The sequence below is a fragment of the Neurospora crassa genome, linkage group IV, assembly GCF_000182925.2.
Source record: "Neurospora crassa OR74A linkage group IV, whole genome shotgun sequence".
NCBI classification, from domain to species: Eukaryota; Fungi; Ascomycota; class Sordariomycetes; order Sordariales; family Sordariaceae; genus Neurospora; species Neurospora crassa.
This window is the reverse complement of record NC_026504.1, coordinates 547,579-574,774: the sequence shown is the minus strand read 5'-3', so window position 1 is coordinate 574,774 and position 27,196 is coordinate 547,579. Positions and strand designations below refer to the sequence as shown.

Sequence of the window (27,196 nt, the reverse complement as noted above, 5' to 3'; positions counted from 1 at the left end):
TCCCGCTGTTAATGGCGACCGTCGATCGCGGGAAGCGCTGTAACTTGATGCAGGTTTTTGGGCGGTTGCACGGATGGGGGATTGCCGGTTTGTGACACCAAGGTACAAGGTACATACAATTCGGGTAAAGCAGCAACTCCTGCATCTATGCCAGGCATGAATCACTTCACAAGAATGGGGAACGGAATCAGAGGGTTGACTGCATTCCTTAGTGCCCGCCATTTCTTCCTCGCTGCCCAGAGCGTTTTAATATCTCTTACCAGTTCAGTTCGATTAAGATGTTAAGAGTTCCGTCTGTTGCAACGGACTGACGGCTGCTGCGCCACTGACACCCGCCAGCAGTTGCCAGCCTTGGCTTGTTTGTGGCGCCATGGTGGCTTTATGGTGGCTTCACGTTGTTCCGCCGTAAGCGCTCGGACCGTTTTTTCTGCCGAGGAAGAAGTCAATTTCTCTTGCACTGTTTCAGATTCAGGCGGCTGACGGATTTGCGATCCAGATTTCCCCGCCTCTCTCTTCCCCTTGCTCGACTCACGACCTCACCTCCCGACTCAGATGATGTCTGTTCGTTGTGTGATGGTGGCAGCAACCCCGATTATCATCATCATCATCATGGAATCCGACCTTGTCGCTTTTTCTTTCAGTTTATGAGCAAGTCAACATGATGGGTTTTGACCGCAAGTGCATCTCCAAATAACGACAAGTCCATGGCCTTTTTCATCACTAAAAACGGACAAGTCCCTTGTCCCGCCAGCATCGATCTGGTACTCATCTGGATCCCAACGGGCGGCGTCATGATGCAACACATTGCGCCTCAAGAAACCCCACGGACCCCTCTCACGACACCGGCCCGCCCCCCCAAAGTCTTGGACGTTTGGGTCTTTTGCTGTAACATTGTCTTTGCCTTTTGTCTCTCTGTTTTCTTTCCCTCCTGGGACTCCATGTGATCATGGCTATCAGCAGCGCTGCCCTGCCCCTGGTCAAAGTCAACCGAGAGCTACGTTACACGGAGCAATGTCCCTCATGTTGATTTGTTCTCGACCCATATCGAACAATTGCCTTGTCTGACCCCTGTTCTGCCTCTGTTGATGTCGGTGTTGATCTCAAAGGTCAAAGGCCTTTTGTACGCTGTCATTTGATTCCTGTGGTCTCGGTTTGGGTCTGAAGAAGGAACATCATTGGTCCAGAACGACTTATACCTTTGGCGCTCAGCCGCTCACAGTTTGGGATATTCCCACCTCATTGGACCTCACTGCGCCCAGCCATGTCATGTCTGACATAGTTGATCCTGGAGCGTCCAGGGGCTCATTCGGACGGCGATGCTTCCTCACTCCACCACCATGCCACGCGATGCCCCTTCGCAACAACACCACGTCCATGGTAGTTCCTGGGCCTATATTGTCGGCTGCTTACCTCTGGCATCCCTCAAGCCTAACCCGTCAGCCCCCTCCTTGTTCCATCTCCGGCCCCTACCCTCATGGCTCTGACAAGTGGTCAGACCATGACCCCATATTGAACATTGCGAGTTTGGACGTCTCCGGCTCGAAAGTCCCTTACCAACCCATGACAACCATGCCACCTCATTTTTAGTTACCGCGTGCTGCTTTCCAATTCTGTCTAAATCACCGCATGTAATTTCCCATCTTCTCTTTCTTGCCTGTTCTTGAGTGGCCATCATTTTAATTACACGATTTTCACGGCGGCGCCCGTGCTTCTCAATCGAGAAGGTAGACGTTCTCTTCACCAACTGGGCTGGTCCCTCCATTCAGTTACATTTTTTTACCACCTTTAGTGCTCACTGATCGACAATCCCATCCATATCGGACGTAGGGCTGGCCTCTGATCTACGGGTGCCCAACCCAGAAGCAACCCATCATTGAGCCTCTACCTATCAACAGAATCACTCGAGTCGGCCGTGAATACGACAGCAACCGGACCGCGCGAGCACTTTCTCTTCGGACACTCCGCTGGGCGGAACTAATATCTACACCACCACTTAATATCGATACCCAACCCCAACCGCCATGATGCTCTGGCAACCAACAACCCTCCTCGCCGCCCTCCTGGCGATGGCCCCTGCCGTTCAAGCCGGCATCGGCGCCCTCATTGTCGAAGGCATGACGCGCGACTCGCCCGCCTACCACCGACGCATGGAAGAGATTATGGGTTCATACCTCCTGCGCCGGGGCTTTCTCGAAGAACGACAAGCAGAGCTGTCCGCCTCCTCGGTTGGGCAGGACCCCATCTTCACCGCCGACGGTACCCTTAACATGACGGCCTGGAACGCCCAAGTCAACGCCGCCTGCATTTCCACACTCCGCCAGCTGAAACAGGCGAGTAACCCGTCGGGCACATGCGTATGCTACAATCTGCCGGCGCTGGACAACTCGACGGGCGTGTTTGAGGCGGATCTACGCTTGTTCAGAATCAGTGATGCGAGAGACAGTTTTGCGGGGATCGCGCCGGAAAAGATTTCGGTGGGCTTGCGGTTTACAGGGGCTAATGTGAGGACTGCGAACCCGGATCAGCCTGTGGCAGGTGCTTCACAAGCTTCGCAGGGAACAGCGGCTGCTGCTGCTGCTTCTACTTCCAGCCAGGCCGAGACTGCTTCGCCTTCTTCGGGCGCGGTTGGTGCTGCTTCGGTGGGAAGAGTAGGAGGAAGCGGCGATGGCGAGGCCGCGAATAGACTTGCCGTGAGACAGACGACAGTGCAGGATCTGCCGTCGAATGGTGATCCCACTCTGCTACAGCAGTATCTGTTGGTGGGAAAGATTGATGCGGACAAGATGACTGGTCAGATGACTATGTAAGTTTCCTCTCCCTTTTCCCCATGTTAATTCTTCAGTTCAGTTACTTACAGTTAAACACAGGGCCCAACTCCAACATCTCCTCCTCCCCATCGTCACACTCTCCGGCGTCAACCCGCAAGGCGCCACCGTGTCCACCAACATCTCCTCCAACGAAGCCGCTTTTGTGGCTGGCGTCTTTAGCAAGGAAGTCGTCCTGTCGGATTTCAACAGGGCCCAGCTGGCGGTCGAAGACGAGATTGCTCGTCTCAAAAATGGCACGACGGCGTTTGTGTTGCCGGGCGTGCAGATCATGATCTTCCCGGTTGGCCTGGTGATTACGAGTGTGTGGCTGGCGATTGGCATCGCGGCGTACGGCTACGGGACGTTTGTCAGGTACAATTTTGCTGTGCAGTACAAGCAGAGGAGGGCAGTGGTGGAGAGGGGAGGAATGGCGAGGATTTGAGTGGTGTTTCTTGTGCTATTGAAGCTTGGAGTAAAAGGAGGCAAATTGTGACGGTGGTGACGGTGGTGATGATGGATGTTTGGTGTCTTTTTTCTATCTGTTTCTTGGATATCCAGCCATATGGCAAATGGGAAGGAGGTTTGGAGCGGTCATTCATATCACGTTTCTTGGCCTTGGGCATTTTGGCTACCACTACTTTCAGATACCTAGGTACGGGTCGCTTCTCTCTTCCTCCTACATTATCAAAATAGCGATTGTTTTTTCCCCGCATTTACATGGTGTTCATCAATTGAGTATCATTATCATCAACAGTATACAATGAGGTATTCCAGAGATGCACATTATTCTCGCATAGTTAACACTGAAACTCCCCATCAAAGAAACGCTCCGGATCCAATCCTTCGATATCCGCGACGTAAGTGATGGCGGCGGCGGCGCGGTCCGGGTGTCATTGTCAATGCCATAGACGACCACCCGGTTACGCCCAACAGTGAGCCCGAGTGCTCCCAGGCCGTCTACCCGAATGTGAATAGAGGTAGTCTTCTTCATCTTGATGCCATATTGAAACACCACAGCATAGTAAAAGCCATCCGGCATCTCTTCACATGTTGCATCCGAAGTGTGAAGGGGAACTTTCTTGGGACTTTCGGAGTTTCAGGTTCCGCGTCACTTTGACGCTAGCGCTACGACGTTGTCCGGCCAGGGTGCCAGGTCCACCTAGGCTTTTAGTGCTACACTAGTGTCCAACGGTTTTTGACGGGACTCGCTTGGACCCTTGTCCTGGCCGTAGGTAGGGACTTGGCGATAGTGGGCGGGGAGGACTTCAGCGTGGACTAACAGCTTACAGTTGGAGTTGGGTGTTGGAAAGATGGTTCACAATAGGGTAGGGGGAAGATACTAAGATCTTTCCCGCTTACACAGATTGGCATCCGACCGCCGCTGACTAAGTGTAGGTGTAGTGCTGTGTACTGCATAGTACACGCCCCCAGGGCACAATAGAGGTAACAACCCTGAAACATGTCGTCACATTAACATCCCACATCCCACCTCCTCATCGACAAACGACTATCAACGACGACGAACGACGAACGACGAAAGACGAAAGACGATCGACGGCGGTATCGCGACATGGACGGGACTTTGATATTGTCACATTGCATTGTCAACAGCTGCGCGACTCCGAACCAAAGAACAACCCGAAACGGAAGCTGTTCGGGTACCGAGTCCTGTATTACCCAAGACGCGCCTTGCCGAAGACGTGGTTTTCGAAGCCATGGGTCACCACGGCACCGGGTCAAGTGCAGAAGAGAAGATGGCTGGCCGAGTGTCTTATTGCCGGTCCGGTCTGGTCCGGTCATTGTACATACAGTACATACTGGTACAGTAGATGCGCTCCGATCAAAATGCGAACGGACGCCTCCTCCCTCCCTCCCTCCCGGCCGGGTTTGGGTCCCTTGTCTATCTACATACACGTCACGTAGAGTCCGACCGCCGTCGACATGGAGTACAGTAGTACGGCGCGACTGACTGCGATTCAGTTCAGTTGCCACACTATTCTATATGGCGATGGATGTCAGAGTCGAGGGTTTCGCGCAAGTGGCAGGTGGCAGCTGGCAGGGAGTGGTATACACAGTAGGAGCATACATAGCGAGTGCTATAGCGCCACGAGTCGACGGTTTATCTGCTTGTTGAGAGAGAAGTCTACGAGGTTGAAGGGGTATCCTGTCCTGGCTGTCTTTATTGTCCTCGCCATCCTGGTAGGGTGGTGTTGTTCGAGGTTGATATACAAGTGTATACCTCTCGGGGAAATATGAAGGCGAATATCAGCTTGATGAATATGTACCGATGGGAGCTCGAAGAGGAGGATACTATGGAAGGGTATCGCTGTCTCGAGAGAGCTGATGCTCGACTCGACTCGAGTCTTCCATGTCCAGTTGCCGTCCGCCTACTCGAGTGCTTACTGCTTGGTATTATCGCCGGTGCTCGGTGCCAGCTGCAATGTTCGGGTTCCCCATTCTTTCGTCATGTCATTTTGTCTATCCATATCTCCGAGCTTGGCGATGTTGTATGTTTACTATAGGTGACAGCAATAACGAATTGAACTAGCTACTAGCTAGGCCATCCATCAACGTTGACTACCGCACCTACAAGCAGCATGCGTCGTGACGAGCCTTGACAACCAAACCAAGCTACATCGACGAACGAACGACCCCAACCAAGACCCGAAATCCATTCCAGTCGAGCGCCATCCAATTCAGTTCCACGAGAAAAGAAAAGAAAAACAACCACCCACCACGCAGCCGACAACAATCACCAGCGGGCGTCCAGCCCCCTACAACCCATCCATCATGACGTCCACAACTTCTCCAACAACCCAACCCCCCTCCTCCTCATCTGCATCCTTCGCCTCGCCCCCGTCCGTCGTCGTCACCGACAAAGATGACCTCCCCACCCTCCTCATCCAAATGCAAGAAACCATTTCCCAAATCCACACCACCATCATCACCCTCCAGCCGCCCTCCGCCGAGCCCGACTACGGCGCCGGCGGCGGTGATCCCTATCCCATCGCCTCCCCCGAGGAACGCCTGAAAATCACCGACCTCGTCACCCGTCGGGAGTCCGCCATTCGCTCTTTGCTTAATGCCTTTACGGCCGAGACACAATTCCTCTCGCAGAAGCGGCGGGTGGAGCGCGAGGAGATGCTAGAGAGGAGAAGGGCGGAAGATGCAGAGCTGCAGAGGCGAAGGAGGGAGGAGGATGAGCTGTGGGAGGAGAGATTAAGGCAAGAGGATGAAGAGAGGGAGCGCACGCTGGAGAAGGAGAGGGGGGACGTGGAGAGGGAGACGGAGGCGTTGATGGGGGAGATTGAAAAGGCGTGGGAGAGACGGTGGGAGGAGGAGGTGGGGAGGTTGAGGGGGTTGGAGGGGCGGAGGAAGGTAGGTCTTTTCTTTTCCTGGGAAGGATAAACCTGGCTGATGGCTGACGAGCAATAAACAAAAAATAGGAACTGAATCGGTTGATTGAGGAAAAACTCCAAGTCCATACGGAGACTCCGTTGCCGCTTAACTCGAGAGCTATTCGAGAGGCGAGAAAGGCGAGTGCCGCCCAGATGCTTGAACCAGAGCAACCTTCTCAAGCCCAGGAGGAGCCAGTCGAGACACATGTCAACGAAAGGGGTTACCTCCCCGCTGCAGCGTTCGAGAACGCTCCTCCCGACTCTGGCAGATATTACAAACTTCCCGACAGCGAAAGCGAGCAAGAAGAGGAAGAGGAACCACTTCCACAAGACGCCCCGGTCGAAGAAACCGGCTCGGAACTCTCCCACCTCAAAGACAAGATGGCATCAATGAGCATGGACGACCTCCTCAATAGACCCGACGAGCTTAGTGTTGCTGCCCCCGTAGCCGTTGCTGTCTCGAGACCTACCTCTCCCGTTGCCCGGACTCTCTCCGCCGCTGCTGTCGGCATGGAGGAAGACATGGAGGAAGATGTTGCTAATACCGTATCTGTTGGAGATTTAGCTGCTGCGGAAGAAACTTCTGATGAGCCCGTCCCGGAAGACAAACCGTCTGATCCCCTTCGAGAACGGAAGGTGGAGATCGAGACAAAAACCACAGATACCAAGACAAGCCTGGTGGACGTGGAGTTTCGAGGGCTTCCATTCTCTGAGTATACGATGGACAGGAACCCTCGTTCGGCTGGGTTCGCGGAGGTCGATGAAGAGGGGGAGGAGGTGGAAGAAGGGGAGGAAGGGCAGCATTGTGGGTTGCCGGTTGGGCATCATCACGTCGGATCTAATGATACTGCCCCTGTTGTTGTCGAGCGGGCTGCTACGGAAGAGTTCCGGGGGAGGCATGATAGTTTGGGGATTATTCATCCTCCTGCTGCCCCTGCAGAGGACGGCCACAGGGGCGCCAGAGTGGAAGAAACAGATAAGGCTGGACGAGGGACAGGCTCGAGCCCGGAGTCGGAAACTTCTGATTACACACCTTACACACAAGCTCCCTTTGATTTTGCGGTCACGTCTGCTGACCATGAAGCCGACCATGGCATCGACACTCATACCAAACCTCCCGATACCGAAATCCCTACCTCTACAGACCATGCAAATTTGAACCCTCCCGAAACCGGCTTCCCTACTACACACCCAACCAACCCTCCAGACACCGCCCCTGCCAATGCCGATTCCAATACCGACACCGAAACCAACCGAACCTCAGCCTCAACCTTGGAACCAACTCCAGAAGAAACTTCCCACACTGATCTCCCCGACACCGTCCCCACCCTCCTCACAATCCCCTCCAACGTAGACACAAACGCAGAAGCGGACTCCTCCATCTCCACTGCCTCCGAACGCGGTTCCTACACGGACATCAACGAGCCCACATCTCCTCTTTCTCCCACGGCCGCCAAGGCGATGGAGGAAGATGACGATGCGGATTTCGTTCCTGAGCAGTGGCAGGGTGGAGAGGACGTGCAGTTACAGGGTATGGAGAGGGAGGGTGAGGGAGAACATGTGATGGGGCAAGGGCAAGGGCAAGGGCAAGGGCAGAAGGAGGGGGAGGTGCTGTTGGATGAGATAGAGGATGTCCTGGATGATGACCTGCTTGAGCCTGATGAACAAGATGTTGATCATCATTCTGTGGAGAGGGCTCAGGGATGTATTGATTTGGCTGTTGCGGAGATTGAGAGGGAGTGGGAGCGGGAGCACCAGCATGAACATGAACAAGAACATGAGGGAGAGGAAGAGCGGGAGCAGGGCGTCGATGAAGAAGCAGCGCTGCAGAAGGAAGTCATAGAGAAAGAAGTCCTCCAAGGCTTGGTCGATGACCCTGTCGGTCCGGCGCATGATGGGCGTTTCGAACTGCAGGAGGAGGCAACGAGAGCGAGGGGAGTGTTGGAGCCGTATGCCAGTGAGGTGGATTTGGGACAGGGTGCGGCACATGATCAGGAGGAGGCGCAAAAGTATGAAGAGGCGGAGGGTCCGGTTATGGGTGTGGAAGGGGTCGCTGAGCCCTGCGTTACCAGGGTGGAATTGCATCCTCCTAGTCATGGGCCTGAGCATGAAGATGAGTCGGAGCCTGAGCCTGTCCCGGTTGAGGAGCTCGTCAGGGAGCAAGAGGAGATGGGCCTAGGTCGACCCGAACCACACGACTTGGCCGAGTTTGGACACGACGAGGGTCATACACCAGTACAGATCCTCGACATGGACCGCCATCCCCTCGACCCTTCCCACATCCCTTTTGCCGTTGGCGTGGCCCTCACCCACAGCGAACCAGTGCAGATGCACCACACTCCCATCGAAGAAGGCGATCATGAACCAGCGCATTACTTCGTCAACCAGCATCACGTCCCGCACAGCACCGACGACTATTACACCCCGGCTGAATCCCCTCTTCATCGTTACGATCACCACCAGGAGCATCTTGATGATTCGTATGCTTCTCACGACCATGCGGCGGACCAGGAGGCAGATGAGGAGGTACACCGCGAGCGCGAGGTTGCCGACGTTAGTGAAGAAGTGGAAGAAGACGTCCAACCTCGGTACCAGCTCTACGAGAGACCTTATACGCCTAGCGACTTGGCTCCTACTCCTGGGTTGGAGGCCAGTTTTCATTCTGCTGAACACGCCGCTAGCATGGATGGACAGCCAGAGGTGGTCGTTACTTTGCAGCCTGACACTCGAGAAAAGACTGCTGATGACCAGCGGGATGATTGGCCGGGAAATGACCATGAGACTGAAGACGATGATGATGATGAAGTGGGCCATCAGCTCGAGCGCGTCCCTAGCCGACAGGATGTCACGGAAGAAGCAGAGAGTCATGGACCAAGTGTGGATGACTTCCCTGCTACTGCTGAGTATCAGCATGCTGAGCAATCTGGGGACATGCATCATCGTGATATGGAGCCTGGTCCTGAGCATCACAGTCATCAGGAAGACTACAACGAAGACGTCCATGTCCAAGAAGCCTTGTCGTCCGAGTCTGAAAGCGAGGACTTTGAGGGTAGGGATGATCTTGTGACCCACCATCTTGATGTGATTGCTGAGGAAGTGTGTGACGAAGGTGAACCTGAGTTCAGCGATGGTGTTGAGCGGCGTGACATGGCTGCCGAGGCAGAGAAACAAACCGAAGGTCATGTTGGTGATGATGAGGGTGAAGCTGCTACTGCTGCTTTTTCCGACGAACATGACGTTCCCGTGGATGAAACAAGCAACGCGACACTCTTCTCCAGCGACATTGTCCAGTCCGTGGCTGATGCCGAAGAGAGAACAGAAGGTCTTATCCCCCCTCATGATACCGTTGAGTCAGTACCGGATGACGTTCACGGCTATGACATGGAGCCGAATACCCACACCTTTGTCCGTGAGCAACATGAGACCAAATGCACAGGAGGCTCTGATGTTGACAACTTGACCGAGGACTCCGTGTATGAAAGAATCGATGAAGGAGGTACCGAGACCAGATCCTCTGAGGGGCGGCCTGCTTTCGATGAAGCTCCTGACTTAGAGGCTGCCCACCCTGTAACGGAAAAAGAGCATGCCTCGCATGAGCACCACGAAGCAGACGAAGACCAACAACCTCATGATAGCCGTGATGACAACGAGTACGACCCCTTTCGCTACTCGTCCCCTAAGACGATTGCTGAAGAGCATGTGACTCCCGCGGAGTATCCCGACGTCCAAGGATCATCTGACAAGATCTTGAGTGTGGAGGAGCCGACGTCTGTGTTGAGCCATGAACAGGCGGCGAGGGCTGAGAAGAGTTTGGCAGAGGAGTTAGAGGGTGTTGGTGAGGAGGAGGCTCAGGAGAGTGATTATGAGGGTCAACATGACAATCACATTGAATACAACGACGAAGGGCAGAATATTCAGCAAGAGGAGCATCATGCTGAGCAGTCCCCTGTTGGGCAGGTGTCGGTTGAGGACCAGACTGACCGTGGTTATCAGCCCAGTGGTAAAGAGGAGGAGACAGTTGCTGATGATGGTCACTCGCACAACCACGACAAGGCCGACGCCCAACCGTCACAGCCATGTGAGCCTCCAGTCCTGCAACTCACAGAGCCTAGCGATACCGAAAACGGCGAGTTCCCTTCGGAGACCTCCTCCATCTCTTACCATCCGCATGCTGTTACAAGGGGGGAGGACATGGGCAGGGATTGGAGCGAGGTAGACCAGTTCTTGTCTGAGTCGGATTATGAGGATGAGGTCAAGGAATCTGAGCATGTTGAAGAGACTGGTGTAGCTGCTGATACCGTTGCTCATGCTCATCCTTCCGTTAATGTTGACATTGATGCTGAGGTCGAAGCAGCTCTGGAGACCCCGGTCACTGAGGCCAAACCCGCCGACGACACGGCTGAGCGACAAGAGCGCCATGATGATCACGTCGGGAATCATCACTCCCCTGAGCCTGCGCAAAGCCAAGAGACGAATCTCGAAAGTGCGACCTACCAATGAAGACCGCGATGATCAGGACAACAGACCATCAACGCCTCTTGATCAACCTTCGCAGTTCGAGAAGCCGGGAGCCGACGACAGCGAGACCATCACCCCAGCTCATCATCACGATCTTCCCCCTTTATCCATCCCCTCTACTTCCCCCGGCTCAGCTCAAGGCCATATGTCCCACGACACCCAACAGCAACCCAAAGAAGAAGAGGAAGAGCTCGTCTCCCACCACGTAACTAACCGCGCCTCACGCTCCGACACCGTCAATACCGCCGCCACTTTCGCCACAGCCGACACCTCCGGCACCGTTCCCACCGCCTCCTCCCCTCAATCCGCTCGCAGCGGGACAACCCTCTCCTCCGGTCCTAGTTCCCCCGTCGAAGAATCTGGACAAGACCCGCGGATCCGCGACATGGACAGCGTCGGCGACAACATCGGTCGTCCGCGCGGTGGCAGTTCGTTGACCGACGCAGGGACTGATTACAGCGGCGGCGGGTACGGTGACAGCCTAGCGCATGACAAGGAGCATGATATAACGAACAGGGCGTCAACACCAAAAATAATGGAGATGTGGCACCAGCGAGAGGCCAGCCTTTCTCGTAATGAGGAGGTGAGGCTCTCAGGGGAGAGTGTTGGCTCTTCCAGCCAGAACCGTGTCACATCAAGCAGCGGCAGTGGCAGCGGTAGCACCGGAGGAGGAGGAGAAAGAGGAGGAGGCAGCTCCCTCTTCCAACGCATGCGCTCCGTCTTTGAACAATCCTCCTCCTCTCCCTCCTCAGCATCGGCGCCAGCTGCTTCTACCTCCAGCAACCGCGTTTCCATGCCCTCCTTCTTCACCAAGTCTCACGCTGCCAGCCCCTCGCAGTCTGCCTCTGTCTTTGAGAGTACAGTTGTAAAACAAAGACCGATGAGCACTTCTCCGTATCCTGCCTATTCCAGCTCTCATCATAAGAATCTTAATGGTTACGGACCCCCTGCATCCACACGGTCAACAGAACGAGTAGAAGCCGAAGAAGCAGGTGAAAATAGGGGTTTGCTTCATCGAGATGCCGCTGAGGATACCTCAAGCGAGGGCTACGGCGAGGAGTACGAGCGTGAAAGGGAAAGAAGAGAAGAAAGGAGGAGGGAGGAGTGGAGAGAGGGACAACGTGCTTATGGCGATGAGAGTGCTGGTACAGTGAGTACCTCTCGGTATGACTACGGGGAGTATGGGCCGGAGTAACCACGCTCGGGAGACTTGTTCGAGCCTGTGTACGACGCGCCTGGGCTCGAGCTACATAATTGGAAGACGGTCGTGAAGGGGGAAGAAGAAGAAGAGAATGAGCTGGGGAGAGTTACCTCTATGAAGGGAAATGGGAAAGAAAGTCGGGTTAAAGACTGGATCAGAAGGAATGCTGAGAAAGGTACAGGTACCAAGTGGGCTGAAATTGGAAACAACAGGGTGTCGAAGAAACATGACGTGGAAGTTTGTGCACATGAAGAAGAAGTGGTAGGAAGAGGAAATGAAAGAGGGAGGCGGTGGATCGACCTGCGCTTGCGATGGGATGGAGACACTCAAGCGCCTGCGAAGAAGACGGCAGTACCTCTGCTTTATGGTTTAGAGGTACGCTTGCCGCCGCCGTCTTCACCGTCACTGGCACTTACCCCGAACTCTCTCGAAGCAGTCAACCTCAGGCGGCAGGACGTCGTCAAGTGCCCATGCCCACCACCAGTACATATCTCATTGAGTACTGGTATCATGAACAGTGGTCTTGACCTCTCTGTCCTCCCGGATCTCAAATCCCTGCCGGACAGCACCAACCCCAGCACCAGTACTCCCAATCTCCACTACGGCAATCCAAACACCGATACACCCGAACCCATCGCAAGTTTACCTCCGCCTCGTGAGTGGAGAGGTAGAGGTATGTGTATGTGTATCGTCGTCGTTCGGACCGACTAAGGTGGAGGATGGAAGGATGGAAGGATGGGAGGATGGGAGGATGGGAGGATGGGAGGATGGGAGGATGGGAGGATGGGAGGACGGGAGGACGGGAGGACATGGAGTATAGAGAGTTGGGCGGGGTGGAGAAGAAGGAAGAGGCAGGGAGGATAGAAGATGAAGGGGAGGGGATGGGAATGGGAACGAGGATGAGGCGGAGAAGGGAGATGGGATAGGGACTGTGGTGGGAAGAGGGGGGGTGGTTTGCTGGGGTCGAGTCTACCTAGTTCTAGGTTGTTGTTTCCATTCGTGGATGTTGTCATACAAATCTTTTGGAAGTTCAAGATGTTTCTTACGGACATTACCTAGGTAGATCGAATAATGCCATCATGAAGTTCTTCGGATTCATTCCTACCCTGGTGTATGGGAAGACCCCCCCAGGAACGGCACGCCGGATCGCGATCTTCCGTGTTGCGCCTGGTAAGTTGGGTGTAGATCATGTCACTTTAGCTCAGTAGAGGTACGTATTAGCAGAAGAGCCTCTACCGTCTAGGTACCTACACTGTAAAGCATGGTAACACTGGATTTTGAGCGCGTACACCAGTCCTCCAATGGAGGTCGAATCAGAAATATTCCTCCTATCACTGGCCTCGATCCACGTCGACTGGAGCGCAAACATCCGCCTCAACCTTGTGCGCTCGTGGCACTTACTCCGGGATGGAAATCTGGGGTAACGCTGATCACTTCTTGTGCCCGCCCCGGATAAATGCGGATAAACGGAACGAACTCTAGCTCAACTGTTCCCAATTGGAAGTCGTCTCGTGGCTGCTGGAGCATGGCAAAATCTCAAGCTCCATCTAGTGCACTATCCCAGACGAAGCTGTATCCACGCGAAGGTAATAGAGTGCCTCTAGACTTCCACCAAGATGGCTCTAGTTCAAGCCCAGGGCAATCATCCTCTTAAACCGCAGTCCATCCTCCCCCATTGACAAAGACACTCGACTCTCCAACCATCATCCCTCCCCAACACCTTCTCCCCACCAGGCCACACCAAAATGAAGCTCCTCTCCCTCGCCACGGCCCTCTTGGCTACCCTCACCACCGCCCACCCCGTCTTCGACGACCTCATCACCCCCTCCACACCCCTCGACCACAAACGCGCCCCCGCCGCTTCCCTCCGTCATATCTCCAACTTCGGCTCCAACCCCTCCAACGCCAAAATGTACATCTACGTCCCCGACAACCTCGCCGCCTCGCCACCCATCATCGTCGCCATCCACTACTGCACCGGCACCGCCCAAGCATACTACACCAACTCGCCCTACGCCCGTCTCGCCGACCAAAAGGGTTTCATCGTCATCTACCCCGAATCCCCCTACTCCGGCACCTGCTGGGATGTCTCCTCCCATGCCACCTTGACGCACAACGGCGGCGGCAACAGCAACTCCATCGCCAACATGGTCGAATACACCCTCAAGACCTACAACGGCGACGCCACTAAGGTATTCGTGACGGGTTCCTCGTCAGGCGCCATGATGACCAACGTCATGGCCGCCACTTACCCTGCTTTGTTCGCGGCGGGGATTGTGTACAGTGGCGTTCCAGCCGGATGCTTTTACTCGCAAGCAGGCGGGACGAATGCGTGGAACAGTAGTTGCGCCAATGGCCAAGTCCACGGAACGCCCCAGGTGTGGGCGAAGGTGGTGCGTGATATGTATCCGGGCTATGACGGGGCGAGACCCAAGATGGAGATATACCATGGGAGTGCGGATACCACGCTGAATGCGAACAATTATAATGAGACGATCAAGCAGTGGGCGGGCGTGTTTGGGTTTGATTATCAGAAGCCGGATACGACGCAGGATAACGTGCCGCAGGGTGGGTATACGACGTATACGTGGGGAGAGGGAAAGCTGGTGGGCGTGTATGCGCGGGGGGTTGGGCATTCGGTGCCGATTCGGGGGAGTGATGATATGAAGTTCTTTGGGCTGTAGGGGATTCCCGAGGTATGGAGAGGGAGGATCGGTCGGTTGGGATGTGGAAGAGGGTTTCGGTGGGCGAGATGTGGTCGAGTGTCTGGGGTCGGTATCGGAGAAGAGGCTGTAGAACCGTCAGCCCCTTGGTGAAAACTGTTGCGGATGACTCAAAGTTAGCATGTAACGATGGCGAGCAAGCCCAATGAGAGTAAAGTGGTAAAGAGATCGGGTGTTTGAGAGCACTGGGGGTCACTACCTCTACTGCTTCACCATCTGGTCGGGACTCGGACAAAGACTCAGTCGTGTGTAGTTGTCACATCTCTTGCTCTTGTGCCATTGCATCCATGGTTCAGTCCGACTAAGGCTCTCTTCTTGTTGTGCTATGTCGCGTCGGGAATTTGTTGACATGTGGAACCCGTCCGTGTAGTAGAGTAACCCCCTTGTTCGTCAAGTGTCATCCAAGCACCAGTCGGTTGATAGAAGAGTGAAAAGGCTAGTGAGGGAGTGGTGTTCGGATGTTGAACGCGTCGGTTTTTCGATGCCGCTGCGACGGTGATGGAGCGTCGAAGAGATCTCCAGATGGATCTGTTTCAAGGTGAATTCCCGGTAGGATAAAGACGTTTCGGGCAACTTCTGGCCAAACTTTACGAACTGAAGTCAAGTAAAGCCAACGTGGGGCAATACTAGAGTAAAGGATGATTTGTTTCGGTTGTTTTGGTTGCATGTTCGTTGATATCGCCGTCGTGATTGCCGAGTGTCACGGAAGTGATTCCACAGTGCAACCAGACTTCTAACAGAGGGCTGTCGGGCGGATAGGCCAGAAACTTGCGCCTCCACCTGACTCTGCGACGGTTTACTGGCTGTCCCGCAGTAGAAGAAACACGGAAGGCTGTGAGTTGGAAGGTGGTTGGCGGCCCAGTTCCAGAGGCAGTTCATCTTTTCCGTCAGGTTCTAGCCGTGTCTTCCTTGTCTCCGGATCCAGGCTGCTCCCACCGCAGCAGCCCTTTCTCTTCACCACGTTTCAACCTTCAACCGGTCGAAAAAGTCATCATCAACGCAAGTAAAAGCTCAGAAGAAAAAAGGAAGTTTGTGCACTCTGTCTGCATCGAGCCAAAAACAGGAAAAGACACAAAAAGAATGTGCTAGAGCCGGGATTCGCACCCGAGTCTCTGCCGCAACTCCAAACACGAGTTTGGGAGGGCAGCGAGTTAAACTACTACTCCACTCTAACTTTTTCTGATGACTTGTTGGTACTGAGGTCTGACATGGGTTCCTATATTCCGCCGTGTGAAGGTTGGGCTGGCGCGTCTGTGCTTGCTTGTGTTCAATTGCTGTCGTGGATGTCAACTGGTCGGTCTCGGGCTGCTGGTGCCGGCCGGGGCAATGGTCTTGGTGAGGTGGTGCCAGCTGCTAAGGGCCGGAGAGCTGTGTTGACGGTCCAAGGTTCTTGACCAAGTCTATTTGCGTGTCTTTTTGGTCCAGCTTCCTTCCAACTCGTGCCCAGGTGAACTGTGATGGCCTGTCCAGGGAGATAGATCAGAGTTTGAAGTTCCTCTGCAACTTGCAAGTGAGACACGAGTCCGCAATTACCATCATGAAGACACCATCTATTAGGAGGCAAAAAGAAAGAAAGGGAAAAAGGGAATGCGCAGTCCAGGAATCGAACCTGGGTCTTTCACCATTTGCTCATATATGCCCATGCCCCCCCAGAGTCGGTCTTTGACAGTGGTTCGCCGGGGATTTCAACCCAGACAGCCTGTACACTGAGTGGTGAACGCGTTGACCGCTACGCCAACTGCGCTTCTTTCTTGTTGAGCTGTGAGCACAAAGACCTGATACGTAAACCCCAGTGTACACACTCGAGGTTCCTGCCCATCTTGCACTTGCTGCACATGGCCAGTCGAATCCGCACACTGTCTCCCAATTTCATTCCGTGAATGCCAGGCTCTTTCCCTACAATACATCTTCCTTCCTCTTTCCTTCGGGCACTGAGCTCACCTGCAACCAAGTCCCCCCCTCATGTTACACTCCACTCCCACTTCCCAAAACCACCTTTCATCGCCACCGCACCATCATCGCCAGACAAAAAGGCAAGATAAAAACACAAAAAAAGGAAATGCGCAATCCAGGAGTCGAACCTGGGTCTTCCACCAGTCTTATGAACTATACCTACCTCTACGTACCCTCAATCTCGGTCTTTCCAAGTGATTCGGCGGAGATTTCAACCCGCATGGTCAGCATGAGATGGTGGACGCGTTAACCACTACGCCAATCGCGCTTTGTTTCTTGTTGTATCTTGTATTCCAAGACCTACTACCTCTACATATACCTCGTGTCAAGGTCCCTGAGGTTCACTTGCTGCCACCCCTTGAGGTACCTTAGGTATGTTCTGTCTGGGCACACCGCCGTCATGAACTGCCAGCTGCGAATACCCGTACATGACGTTTCAGTAGCAGAGCGTGGGAATGACGCGATGTGGGTGACTTGTGCTGGCTCTTTCCTTTCTCTCGTTTCCTCTTTTCTACAACGTTCACCCGCAAAGCAAGTGCTCCCATCCAATACCTCTACGAAAGCTATCGGCACCGCAGCACGGCACTACCTAGACTATGGCCTCGGCGAGATTATCACGAAGTCATAGGAGGCAAAACAAATGCCATCAGGAATTCGACCGGAGACAGATGTCGCAAGGAGTCAAAGTCATATATGTCTTATGCAGCGTCTAATGTCATCACTGCATCGGAGTTTATGCGCCCTTGTCATGACGTTGATGTTGCTCCCGATACCCACTGCGCAGGTCGCCACGTCCCCTGCGTTGCATTCCCGCTGCTATGACTGCATGCAGGTACAGTTATTGAACAAAACGTTCGTGATTCTTGGAAGACACCCAACAAAGAACCTAGTCAACAAGTGGAATGGAACTCGAGCGATGCGGGTGTAACAGCAAAGCCACTTGTTCACTCATTCATCCATGGTACCACACCGATGATGCCCTCAACTGCGGTCTCATTCCCAACTTCACCATCCGCAGATCGTTGACTTCAACAAGAGACAGTCTACGAATTGAACATGTTGTAAGCATCTTGAACCATTCTCGCTGGAGGTTTGGAAGCAACATGATAAGAAATGCAAGTGCAAAGCTCTCCGTAGCGGCGAAACAAAGAGCAAACATCACATCACAAAGTTCTCACCACCAAAAAAAGAGTTCAAAAAAAATGTGATGCGCAGTCTAGGATTCGAACCTAGGATTTTCCACAAGATCAGGTCCACGGCCCGGTAACCACCTGCAGTCTCCAGAAATCTATCCCTCTTCTCGGGTGACAGGTTGTATGATATGAATATTTTGTTGTTGGGGAAGAGAACATCGGAACCAGAATTCAACGCACAAAGAATTTCCAAGAAGAGACCAAGAAAATGCAAAGGACGCCAAACGCCAGACCATGCAATCGAACCCAGAGCCTCATGGGGATGTCTGGAGAGGGGCCCGGGCCGTGGGTTGCTGTGTGGACGTGTTAGACCACTACACTAACCGCGCTTGTATTTGTTGATGGACGGGACCAAGAACCTAGTACTTGTACTACCTGGAGCCTGTCTGTCGGGTATGAGAATGAAGAGGGAAGGGTAAGGCAGAGGTAGCGGGGTACTTGGTACCTGGCGCAGGTTCTGAAATTTCTGGAGTTACGGCTTGGGGTGGTCGGCTGGACTTCGGATGAGAGGGTGTTCAGTTGCTGGGACAGTTGGCGGGCGCTGCGGAACGGTGACGCGTTGAGTCTTGGACCTTCTGGTGACCAGGCTGGAGAAAGGTGCTGAGATCTGAAGGAGTGTCTTGACTGAGGTTCTTTTTCTTTCTCAGCGCAGCATGATCTTGTTGGCTCTTCTTATGAGACTTTGAGTTCCTCTAGGTAGTTATAGGTACAAATTTCTCAAGTGACGAGACGAGGGGTAGTGCACGAGGATGGCTGCTTCTACCTCGAATCAAATGAACATGTCCATCCAGGGTGTTGTTGAGCTCATCTCAGGGCAGGGTCGTTTTGAATGCCTCTACGGATACATGCAAACCCGCAGAAAAAGACCAAAAAGATTGTTGCGCGGTCCAGGAATCGAACCTGGGTCTTCCACATCCTTGTTGCGGCCATTTTTCCCCCAAAATCGGTCTTTGAAAGTGGTTCGGCGGGGATTTCAACCCGCATGGTCCTTTTTCGAAGATGGTGGATGCGCTGACCACTACGCCAACCGCACTTTTTGTTGAAGTAAAGGCACAGACGGCAGACCTATATGGTACGTACCACCTCTGCCAGCCTCAGAGACCTGGCAGCGCCGCCATCTTACTGCTCGTTCCTTGCCTCTTCTCCTTCGAGTCTGGCCACCTGCCCACATGATTTTGCAGAAACTTTGAACAACCAGAATCTGGCAGGCAGCCGTGCTGTTACCCGGTGCCGGTGTTGGATATCCGAGATATGCAGCATAAAATATGCAGCAATATTTCTAGCATTGCATATTTTCGATCCAAACTCGTGTATATAAGAAGCTTCTCATCCATTCTCAACTTTCCTTCCTTTTTCTTCTTCTTCAATCAAGTCAAGCATTCTCACTTCCATTGTTCCAACGTCACGTGGTACTGCACGCTCAGAATAATCTGACAGCCGGAGTGGCAGGCTGAAGCGGGTTGTGAGTCTCATCCCGGCAAGGGTTTTGAAAGCCCCTTCTTCTTGCTCCCACTTTCTTCGTTTTCCTTCCTCCTTCACTTCTTCCACAATCACCACCAACACAAGTCCTCGCTCATCACACCAAGATCTGCGCAAGAACAAGCTCCAAACCTTCCATCTCTTCCACAACCATCACAAGATGTCTTCGCCGGTAAGTCTTCAGTTCAACTTCCTTTCCTTTTGACAGCGGTTTCCGCGTCTTCCTTCCACAACACCACGCGACCGTGAGGCAATCTCAGATCATCTTCCATCCTTGCCATCCCTCACGTTGATTCTTCTTCTGTTGGAAATCACCATTTTCTTCCGCACAAGATCAATTCTATCACCCACAAATCCTCTTTCCACAAGATGTCCAGCTCCTTGAAAGAAACCTGCATCGCCACCACCGTGTGGCAATCCCAGGGGGGCGCTTTGTTTCACTTTTCAGGTTGAACGCACCATAACTCCATCCAAAAATCTCAACTGACAGCAACAGCAGAAGGAGCAGCAGCAGCAGCAAGAAGCTCGCGACGAGCAAACGAAGCAGCATCACACCACCAGCAACACCTGTCCCGGTCTCTTCCCTCACTCGGCTCAGGCTTCCACCGCGGACACCGCGATCCATGCGGTGGTCACCACCCGGCGGCCTCAGCACCAGACTTCCCGTACCCCGGGCCCCTTTCCTCCCCCAGCCTATGCGGTCATCCGACAAGCCGCCCTCCAAGTTTATGTGACTAGCACCCCCAAGCCCAAGGGGCTTCCTCGCCCGTAAAGAACATATAGCGTAAGTATCACTTTCCTTTCACTTTCTTGACCTTTGTGCGTGGATACCTCTTCGCCTTCTCTTCTTCAAAGTCTGAGAAAAACCACATTTTAACACCTCAGACATCTGACACTCAAATCTTAGAATTCCTACAACGTCAGGGCCGCGATGCTTCCAACAGCATAGCACAGGACTGCCAGTTGGGCTGCCACTGAAGTGACAGTCGTACCGGCACGTTACCGGGTACGTTGCCCCAGAGGCCGAACTCGCCAAAACCTGCTCTCAGAAGCATGAGAGCTTCTAATAGACCGCCGGCGAGCCGGAGCTCCTACGCCATACCAGCCGTGTTCGCCTCCCACCACGTACATGCCGCGGGCACATCCCGTCTATGATGGTGTTCCCGCCGCCGAGGCTAGCGATAACTTTCTTGTCAGCAGGGTGGAAAAATGAGCAGCGGTTCCAACGGTTCCCCTGCCGGCGACCTTCGAGGCGTCCAACCCTGGAAGTCGCCGCCAGCAAGGTATACAATGTCCCGTCTTCTTCTTCTGTGGTTGTAGTACGATGGGAAATGCTGACCAGTTGTAGTGATAGGTGTCCGCTGGCCTGGCCCTGTAATATGGCGTCTGTCGGAGCGCGACTGAAGGACGGCTCACTGGAGGAGCTGGACCGTATCTTCCGCCGGGTTCCTAACCTTGTTTTATTGCTTCATTGCTTCATTGTTGAAGGGAGGTGGTAAAGATCGGAGGTACATCTAGGTAGAGATTAGAGTGTTCAAGCAAATTGTAGTCTTTGTATTCTTGCACGCATGAGCTCTTGGTACCTGGTAATACATGATACCTCTATGTTGACTCTTCGCCCTACCCGATGTTGTTCTAGTTTGACCAAGTCTCTCTTGTATATCTTCCCCTTCGTGAACTCCGTATTCGTTAACATCGTCCAAGAGAAAAGTTTCAAGCACTTTGGACTGGTGAAACCTCTGTTTATACCTCTGAGCATCTGCCTAGAGGTACCGTAGTGGGAAAATCTGTTTCCAGACATGCATTGTGGTTGCTGGGCAATAACCACAATTAATGTTTAAAAAACAATGCATGTTTCTTATAGGGGGTAAGCGCTATAATACAGTGTCCTTGGTTTTGGAGCCGGGTCGGGTCCGAATTTCGAAATTCTCAAAGTCTCAAAGTCCTACCTTCCCCTTGATACTTAACGCCCCCTTTATTAACGGAAAGAACCAGCTTTTTCTTCCAGAAATAACCAATTAGCTCAGTGGCCAAGTGGTTACCTTAATGAAGTAGTTCTTCATTTTTATTCTTACTCTTGACCTCTGTTCGATTCCTGTTCGTAGCCAACTTTTTGAAGTTATTCCGGAAGATTTTCTAAAGCCAATTTAAATACTGGCCTTTACCTTAGTACTACCTTTAGGCTTTCAGAAGGCTACTATTCAAAATAAGGTAGGTATAGTATAGAAGGTTCTACCCTATACTTTTGACTTCTAGGGGCTTAAGAGACAATCAATGTTTGATAGACAATCAATGTTTGAAAAACAATTCTTGTTTTCTTTATACGTATTGTCTCCCAAACAAGGCATGTTGCAGCTTAGGGTTTCCCGCTTCGGTAGCTTCACTGTGAGAGCTTCATGCAGGTTTCTCTGCCTCTTTTTTTGATATCGGCGTGTGCGTTGAAGATAAGGTACCTCTAAGGTAGATCTATGGAAACATCGGATGGTATCAGGCGAAATGACTCGAACCGGCTCGATTCATGGCAATGGAAAGTGATAGCGAGAGTTTTCACCTCTACAGAATGGCACACTGCAAAATTAATGGCTGCTACATGTCTTCTCAGTCTTCCAATGAAATTCTAATACCTCTAGGAGAAATCCTTGAAGGGCAAAAATTAGGTCTCACCACCCTATACGGATGCTGGTCGAGAATCGCGACGATCTTCATCCGACAGACCATCACAACAGAGACAAAAGAGCAGAGAGGGACTGAGGGTCGAGACATGAAAGAACAAGAAAGAAGACAAGAAAAAAAAAAACAGAAATGCGCGGTCCGGGATTCGAACCCGGGATCTTCACTAAGGGATTCCTCAATACCTATCGTAGCTGGTGCTGCCCTCTGAAACTCGCCGGTCTTTCAACTGTGGTTCGTCGGGGATTTCAACCCGAATACTTGAATCGAGTGACGCGTTATACCACTACGCCAACCGCGGTTGTGTTCCTTTTTTTGTTGGGATTGGGGCTCGAAGAGGTACCTTATCTGCTGGAAGTGGAGGGACTCGGGCCTGAGGGGGCAGGAAAGTGACGTGGAAGGGAAGTTACGGGATCTGGCAGGCAGAGGCGGGGGGTCCAGATGGAGCAGAAGGCAGCGGGGGCGAGTGGGCGGGTTGACACTTCGTTGGGAGTTGGGAGGGAAGGAGTGGAAGGAGGGCAGGAGGTAGGTAGAGGTACGTACACCTGTTGCTGTTGCTGCTGGCCGCGACTTGGGTTATCTTGTGACTGCTCTGGAAGGCAGCCAAGCTTCGGTGAGCTGAGAGCCCGAGAAGCTTCGGTACCGTCGTCTATCCACTTGCCCTTTCTATCAGTACATGGGAGTCTTTCCTTCCATTTACATTGCCAGCTTCTGTCCCCTCCTGTCGTATGACAATCAGCCGTTCGGCTAGCAGAGGAAGAAGGACAAGACAACCGAACCCGGAAGACTTCCACTTGAGAGGGAAGGAGGGAGGAAGAAAGACAGCAGACACGCACAACATCAATGAGTGACTGTGGCTCTCGTGCTGGCAGTCATGTAGTTACTTCCCTTTTCTGGAAGACGGGCAATCTTGAGAGCGGGGAGTCTGATAGTTTCGGTCCCGCCGTGTGTCCTAGGAGTCTTGTGATGTGGATGTATTTTGCTCTTGCCCTTTGAACATGAGGTACCTCTATGGGTCTGGTGACCGCCCCTCTGGAAAACGTGCCACTTTGGCTTGGGAAGCCTGGCAACCTCGGTCCCTCCGTCTGCTGATCTTTTGATCTTGTCGTTTCTGCCAGCCCAAGTCTTTCCGTTCAGTCTGCCCGCTTTCCTCCTGTCTTCATGTTGCCAATGGCAATCTTTTCTTCCGTCATGTCTTCCAGCTTGAACTGTCTGACAGTTGTCCAAATTTGCACTCCTTACTTACCTGCCTCTGGGGAGGTATAAAGCTTCCCAATCCTCGACGCTGAGAAAACATTTCTTCTCCTTTTCCTCACACCTTCACGCCTTGTCACTTCTCTCTTCAACCTCACACCACAACAACCAGGTCAACGACATGCTCAAACCTGCATCACCGCCATCATCTTATCGACGTACTCCACGTCGTTAAGGAGAGAGGGGAGCGCCGCGGGGGGCAAAACATGGAGAGAGAAAATGCATCTCGTGAGTACCTCTCCCTGTACACTTCTGTCTTCCAGTCTTATACACTCCATCCTATGCACTCTTCTTCATCCCGTAACACGTTTCATCTGGTTTTGTTCCAACTCGGTCACTAATGCATTTGTCCCGTCACAGCTCCCCGGCGCTCCCCGCGCCTAAGATTGTTCTCGCGCCGAAAACCCAACCAAGAGAGCGATGATGCTCCGCTAAAGCATTTCGACATTTGAGAGATGGGAGTGCCGCGGGGGCAGGATATGGAGAAAAGAAAATGCATTTCGTGAGTGCCTCTACTAGTGTACACTTCTGATTTCCACTTCTCATTCACTCAACATATCCCATACACTCTCTTTCCCTCCCTGTAACACCTGCACTTCTTTTGCAACTCGATCACTAACGCGTTTGTTTCGTTACAGCCCCCCGGCGCTCCCCGCGCCTAAGACCGTTCCCGCGCCGAGAACCCGACCAAGACAGCGACGAGATTCCGCTTCGTGGCGCGTCCAGACATTCTGGGCCCGTACGACGCGTACATAAAGCTGGTCACTTTGGCTTTGCCCAGTCCGAGCTGGAGGCGTGTTGTTTGGGGGGAAAGGGCTGGAAGGAAGAAGAGATCTTCCGGAGGGGGGGCGGGGGAGTGGAGAGAGGAGGGAGGACAACTTTCGTGCGGTTTTTCCTTCGACAAGCAAACCATTCACTCATAGTTTAGGGTTTGGGGTTTTTGTTCTTGTGTTCCAGTCGCTTATTCCGTTCACTTTGACACGAACTTGAACTTTGTTCGCCTCGCAAATCCTGATTTTGACTCTTGATGTGATCCTCATTGTTGCGAACTTCCATGCCCGCTCAAGCTCTGTGCTCGTATGATCACTCATGTCTCTCTTGTGGGTACCAATCTGTGACGAATTCCCACATGAAAACCAGATGTCTCGCGTGTACCGTTTGGAAGGCACGATGCTAGATCTGCTAGAGGTAGGTTTCCACTCCAGTCTTAAGCTTTCCCCTTCTAGCTTTCAGAGGTATTACAGCACATTCCCGAGGATTTCAACATTCTTCCAGCCACTGCCCATAATTTCCAGACGGTGTGACAACCAGACAACACAACTAGGTAGCAGATTGAGCTCGGAATGCTTGCGAGGATGGGTCTATGCTCGTTCACAAGTGCCAGGTGTAGGCGAACTTCCTTGTACCCGACCTTGGGGCTTCCACTTGCTTGATGAGGTGTTCTCTGCTTGATGATTCTTTTCGGGTGTGACCGACGGTGCTGTAGCCTTTGGGCGATGCTGTTCACGTTGCGATGATGGTTTTTCCGGTGGTTACCTCTAGAGGTAGGTGTGGGTGAGAAGACCAAAAGCGGTCGTCATCTTTCCGTGTACCTCTAGACAGCGAGGGTCACATCTCCATATATTCAAGTACCCCTAGATGGTAGACAGACAGATCAGGGATGTCTTCTTCGTCGATTCTGTTTCAGAAGGTGCGAGTGTCCACGTAAAGTCTCTACCTAGGTGTGGTTCATGTTGTCAGGAAATGATCGAGTCGCCTTGGTCTCGCCAAAGTTCAGATTCTAGGTACTGCACATCTCAAGCATCGACATGGGGAAAAGAGATATGTTTGCGAGCCTTCTCAAGAGGCTCATGTTTTTTAGAGATCCCGGCTTGGTGTTGTTACCCTGACTTTAAGACTCTCTGGCGGTACATCTAGGATATGAGACAGTTTCCTTCGCTGCTTCAGAGCCCTGTAAAGCAAGGTGGACATCTTTCCAACTCACCCACCATCTCTTGCAGGCTCGTAAGGCAAGCACCCGAGAAAAAAGCAAGTGTCATTGGCAAACCGCTGGTGCTCGAACCATCTATCACACAAGGCAAAGCGAGGTAGAAACACGATAAGAGGAGAGATCACAAGTGAAAACAGAGAATAAAACAAACCGCAACAATGTTGCAAAAGAAAAAAGGAAATAGAAAAAAGATGTGTGCGGTCCGAGATTCGAACTCGGGTCCTTTCACAGCCGGCTGGTCTTCAGGTCAACCTTATGGTAGGTAGGTCACTGTGGAGGCTGCCACCCCTCCTTGGTTGATCCTGAAGTGGGAGTCCCAGTTTAGGAGGTGAACGCGCTGACCACTGCGCCAACCGCACATTGGTTCTTGTTGGAAGGTGTGCACAAAGACCCGATACATATACCGCGAGGGAAGGAGCCCGGACAGCTGCCCTGGGGAGAGAAACAATGTACATGGTACGTGTACCTAGGGGTACCTGGTAGGGACAGCCTGCTCCTGCTCTGTTGAGCTTCTCCTCGAGGTCCCGTGGCTGGTTCCCCCGCCTTCCATTTGGTTCATAGTTGGAAGGCTGGTGACGTGATTTGTACCTGTAGGGCTAGAAACCCCGGAAGTGACCTCTCGGTCTGCTGAACCTGCTAGGCTTGCACTTCTTCATTTAAAATCCCCGTCATCTCCTGGTGTTCTTCCCTTTCTCTTCCTTCAACACACCCCCTTAGCTCCCCTCACCTCACCCTCAACACAATGCCACCTACACCCAAGTGGTAAAACCGGCATCGACATACTGTCCGGTCCGGCGGAATCCTTCTTCTGCTTCATTGGCCCACCTGATTTGGTCTTCTTCGCCTCGACGAGACAACACGAGACGGAGAGGGGGCAGCAGCAGCCATCTCTGTCAAACCAGAGCGCTGCCCCCTCTTCATGTCCTCCGTTCAGAAGCTTGGGCACGCCAACGGGCGCCCTCCAGGGTACCCAGCAACTTCAGGTATGTCCTGTTTGCTCATCAAACCACCAACCATCCGACCGTGATCTAACCATAGCAACTGGCCTATGAGCAGGACATCGTTGACCTCTCTCGACCACTATCACCGATAGATCGGGACCAAACGGTCATCCCATACCTCTGCGTAGCGTCAGCGTTGATGAGGCCATTGAATCTTCTCAGGGGGCGGACGCTTGATCCGTACGTTGTGTAAATCATGTTCCCCAAGTCCAGATCTTGGATGACTGACGCTTGATTGCACCAGAGTCCGCGCCCGGGTGTTTCGTGCGCCTCCCCAGATCTCCGCTGTTTCTCCCAAGAACGCCGTCCCGAGTCGCCTTGGCTTTCTCCAGGACCTTCTCTCCAATTGTTTCTCAGTAAGGGATTTAAATTGTACTCATTTCAATTACAAGACCCAACCCTGGTCCGCTCGACCACAGAACAGCTTCTCGAGGCTCTCGCCGGCTACCGCTCCCGCGGACTTTTACGAGTCCTACACCGACCCTGTCATTCTCCCTTCTTGGCTCCAACAACAGCAGCAGCAGGTCAAACCCCAAGAGTTGTTGTGCCGCAATGTAAGATTCCAGTCCCAATTTCAGAGCCAAACCACTGCTAACGATGACGCTGGAGCCGCAGACCCCCCGTTCTGCCATCGGCTAGCAACAAGCAAGCATCATCGCGACCTACATCAGATCCAGGCACACGCCATCACTGGTTGACCGCTTCCCTTATCGTCCACAGGTTGTTCATAGACGCACTGAAGACACTACTCGAGTCCATTCTCCTGGCCCTGGATCAATGATTGGATCACAATGAATCGTGCTGCAGAGATTATGGTCAGTTGAAGAGGGAAGGGAATGGAATGATTGCGTAACACGTACATGTACCTACGTCTACTCTAGCCATAGAACAAATACACGAGTAGCAAACTCTCAATTCATTGTGACTACCTTACCTCTACCTCTATGGTTGATTTTGTCCATGTTCCTACCGCCTATGCCTGAGATATCGTATGCGCTTCCCCGTAATC

General features: G+C 52.9%; 6 protein-coding genes, 3 non-coding genes and 3 pseudogenes across 12 annotated transcripts; 5 read left to right on the top strand and 7 right to left on the bottom strand.

The window, feature by feature from the left end:
- Nucleotides 1-379: 379 nt before the first annotated feature.
- Nucleotides 380-1,376, bottom strand: NCU04873 (hypothetical protein; the record flags this gene model as incomplete). The annotated part of the gene is made up of 4 exons (XM_954037.1): nt 380-427; nt 533-559; nt 830-994; nt 1,218-1,376. 4 exons carry the CDS (start codon nt 1,374-1,376, stop codon nt 380-382), a joined length of 399 nt encoding a protein of 132 aa, XP_959130.1.
- Nucleotides 1,336-3,640, top strand: NCU04872 (hypothetical protein). Its single transcript, XM_954036.3, has 2 exons — nt 1,336-2,803; nt 2,868-3,640. Exons 1-2 carry the CDS (start codon nt 2,022-2,024, stop codon nt 3,247-3,249), a joined length of 1,164 nt encoding a protein of 387 aa, XP_959129.1. The 5' UTR covers nt 1,336-2,021; the 3' UTR covers nt 3,250-3,640.
- A 1,957-nt stretch (nt 3,641-5,597) lies between these two features.
- Nucleotides 5,598-11,918, top strand: NCU04871 (hypothetical protein; the record flags this gene model as incomplete). Its single annotated transcript, XM_954035.3, has 3 exons — nt 5,598-6,185; nt 6,254-10,688; nt 10,858-11,918. The coding sequence occupies 3 exons, from the start codon at nt 5,598-5,600 to the stop codon at nt 11,916-11,918; spliced, it is 6,084 nt and encodes a 2,027-aa protein (XP_959128.3).
- A 1,751-nt stretch (nt 11,919-13,669) lies between these two features.
- On the top strand, nt 13,670-14,608 carry NCU04870 (acetyl xylan esterase; the record flags this gene model as incomplete). The annotated part of the gene is made up of 1 exon (XM_954034.1): nt 13,670-14,608. The coding sequence occupies one exon, from the start codon at nt 13,670-13,672 to the stop codon at nt 14,606-14,608; it is 939 nt and encodes a 312-aa protein (XP_959127.1).
- Nucleotides 14,609-15,730: 1,122 nt separating this feature from the next.
- Nucleotides 15,731-15,821, bottom strand: NCU15146. Its single transcript has one exon. It is a non-coding gene; the product is annotated as a tRNA-Gly (tRNA).
- Nucleotides 15,822-16,235: 414 nt separating this feature from the next.
- NCU15145 lies at nt 16,236-16,391 on the bottom strand. The gene has a single exon. It is a non-coding gene; the product is annotated as a tRNA-Glu (tRNA).
- Nucleotides 16,392-16,707: 316 nt separating this feature from the next.
- Nucleotides 16,708-16,868, bottom strand: NCU15144 (annotated as a pseudogene). Its single transcript has one exon. The product of its transcript is annotated as a tRNA-OTHER (tRNA).
- Nucleotides 16,869-18,672: 1,804 nt separating this feature from the next.
- On the bottom strand, nt 18,673-18,826 carry NCU15143 (annotated as a pseudogene). The gene has a single exon. The product of its transcript is annotated as a tRNA-OTHER (tRNA).
- Nucleotides 18,827-19,174: 348 nt separating this feature from the next.
- On the top strand, nt 19,175-20,319 carry NCU04869 (hypothetical protein). Its single transcript, XM_954033.2, has 3 exons — nt 19,175-19,444; nt 19,769-20,056; nt 20,180-20,319. Exons 1-2 carry the CDS (start codon nt 19,433-19,435, stop codon nt 20,042-20,044), a joined length of 288 nt encoding a protein of 95 aa, XP_959126.2. The 5' UTR covers nt 19,175-19,432; the 3' UTR covers nt 20,045-20,056; nt 20,180-20,319.
- A 1,756-nt stretch (nt 20,320-22,075) lies between these two features.
- Nucleotides 22,076-22,243, bottom strand: NCU15142 (annotated as a pseudogene). The gene has a single exon. The product of its transcript is annotated as a tRNA-OTHER (tRNA).
- Nucleotides 22,244-25,380: 3,137 nt separating this feature from the next.
- Nucleotides 25,381-25,545, bottom strand: NCU15141. Its single transcript has one exon. It is a non-coding gene; the product is annotated as a tRNA-Arg (tRNA).
- A 366-nt stretch (nt 25,546-25,911) lies between these two features.
- On the top strand, nt 25,912-27,111 carry NCU04867 (hypothetical protein). Its single transcript, XM_954031.3, has 4 exons — nt 25,912-26,169; nt 26,243-26,367; nt 26,432-26,741; nt 26,803-27,111. The coding sequence occupies exons 2-4, from the start codon at nt 26,327-26,329 to the stop codon at nt 26,824-26,826; spliced, it is 375 nt and encodes a 124-aa protein (XP_959124.3). The 5' UTR covers nt 25,912-26,169; nt 26,243-26,326; the 3' UTR covers nt 26,827-27,111.
- The last annotated feature ends 85 nt before the right edge of the window (nt 27,112-27,196 follow it).

Bases quoted from the DNA above. Each gene is read 5' to 3' on its own strand.
- NCU04872 (XM_954036.3), top strand. From the start codon at position 2,022: ATGATGCTCTGGCAACCAACAACCCTCCTCGCCGCCCTCCTGGCGATG. The intron at 2,804-2,867 runs GTAAGTTTCCTC...AGTTAAACACAG, and splicing joins ATGACTGGTCAGATGACTAT to GGCCCAACTCCAACATCTCC.
- NCU04867 (XM_954031.3), top strand. From the start codon at position 26,327: ATGAGGCCATTGAATCTTCTCAGGGGGCGGACGCTTGATCC. The intron at 26,368-26,431 runs GTACGTTGTGTA...TGATTGCACCAG, and splicing joins AGGGGGCGGACGCTTGATCC to AGTCCGCGCCCGGGTGTTTC. The intron at 26,742-26,802 runs GTAAGATTCCAG...CTGGAGCCGCAG, and splicing joins AAGAGTTGTTGTGCCGCAAT to ACCCCCCGTTCTGCCATCGG.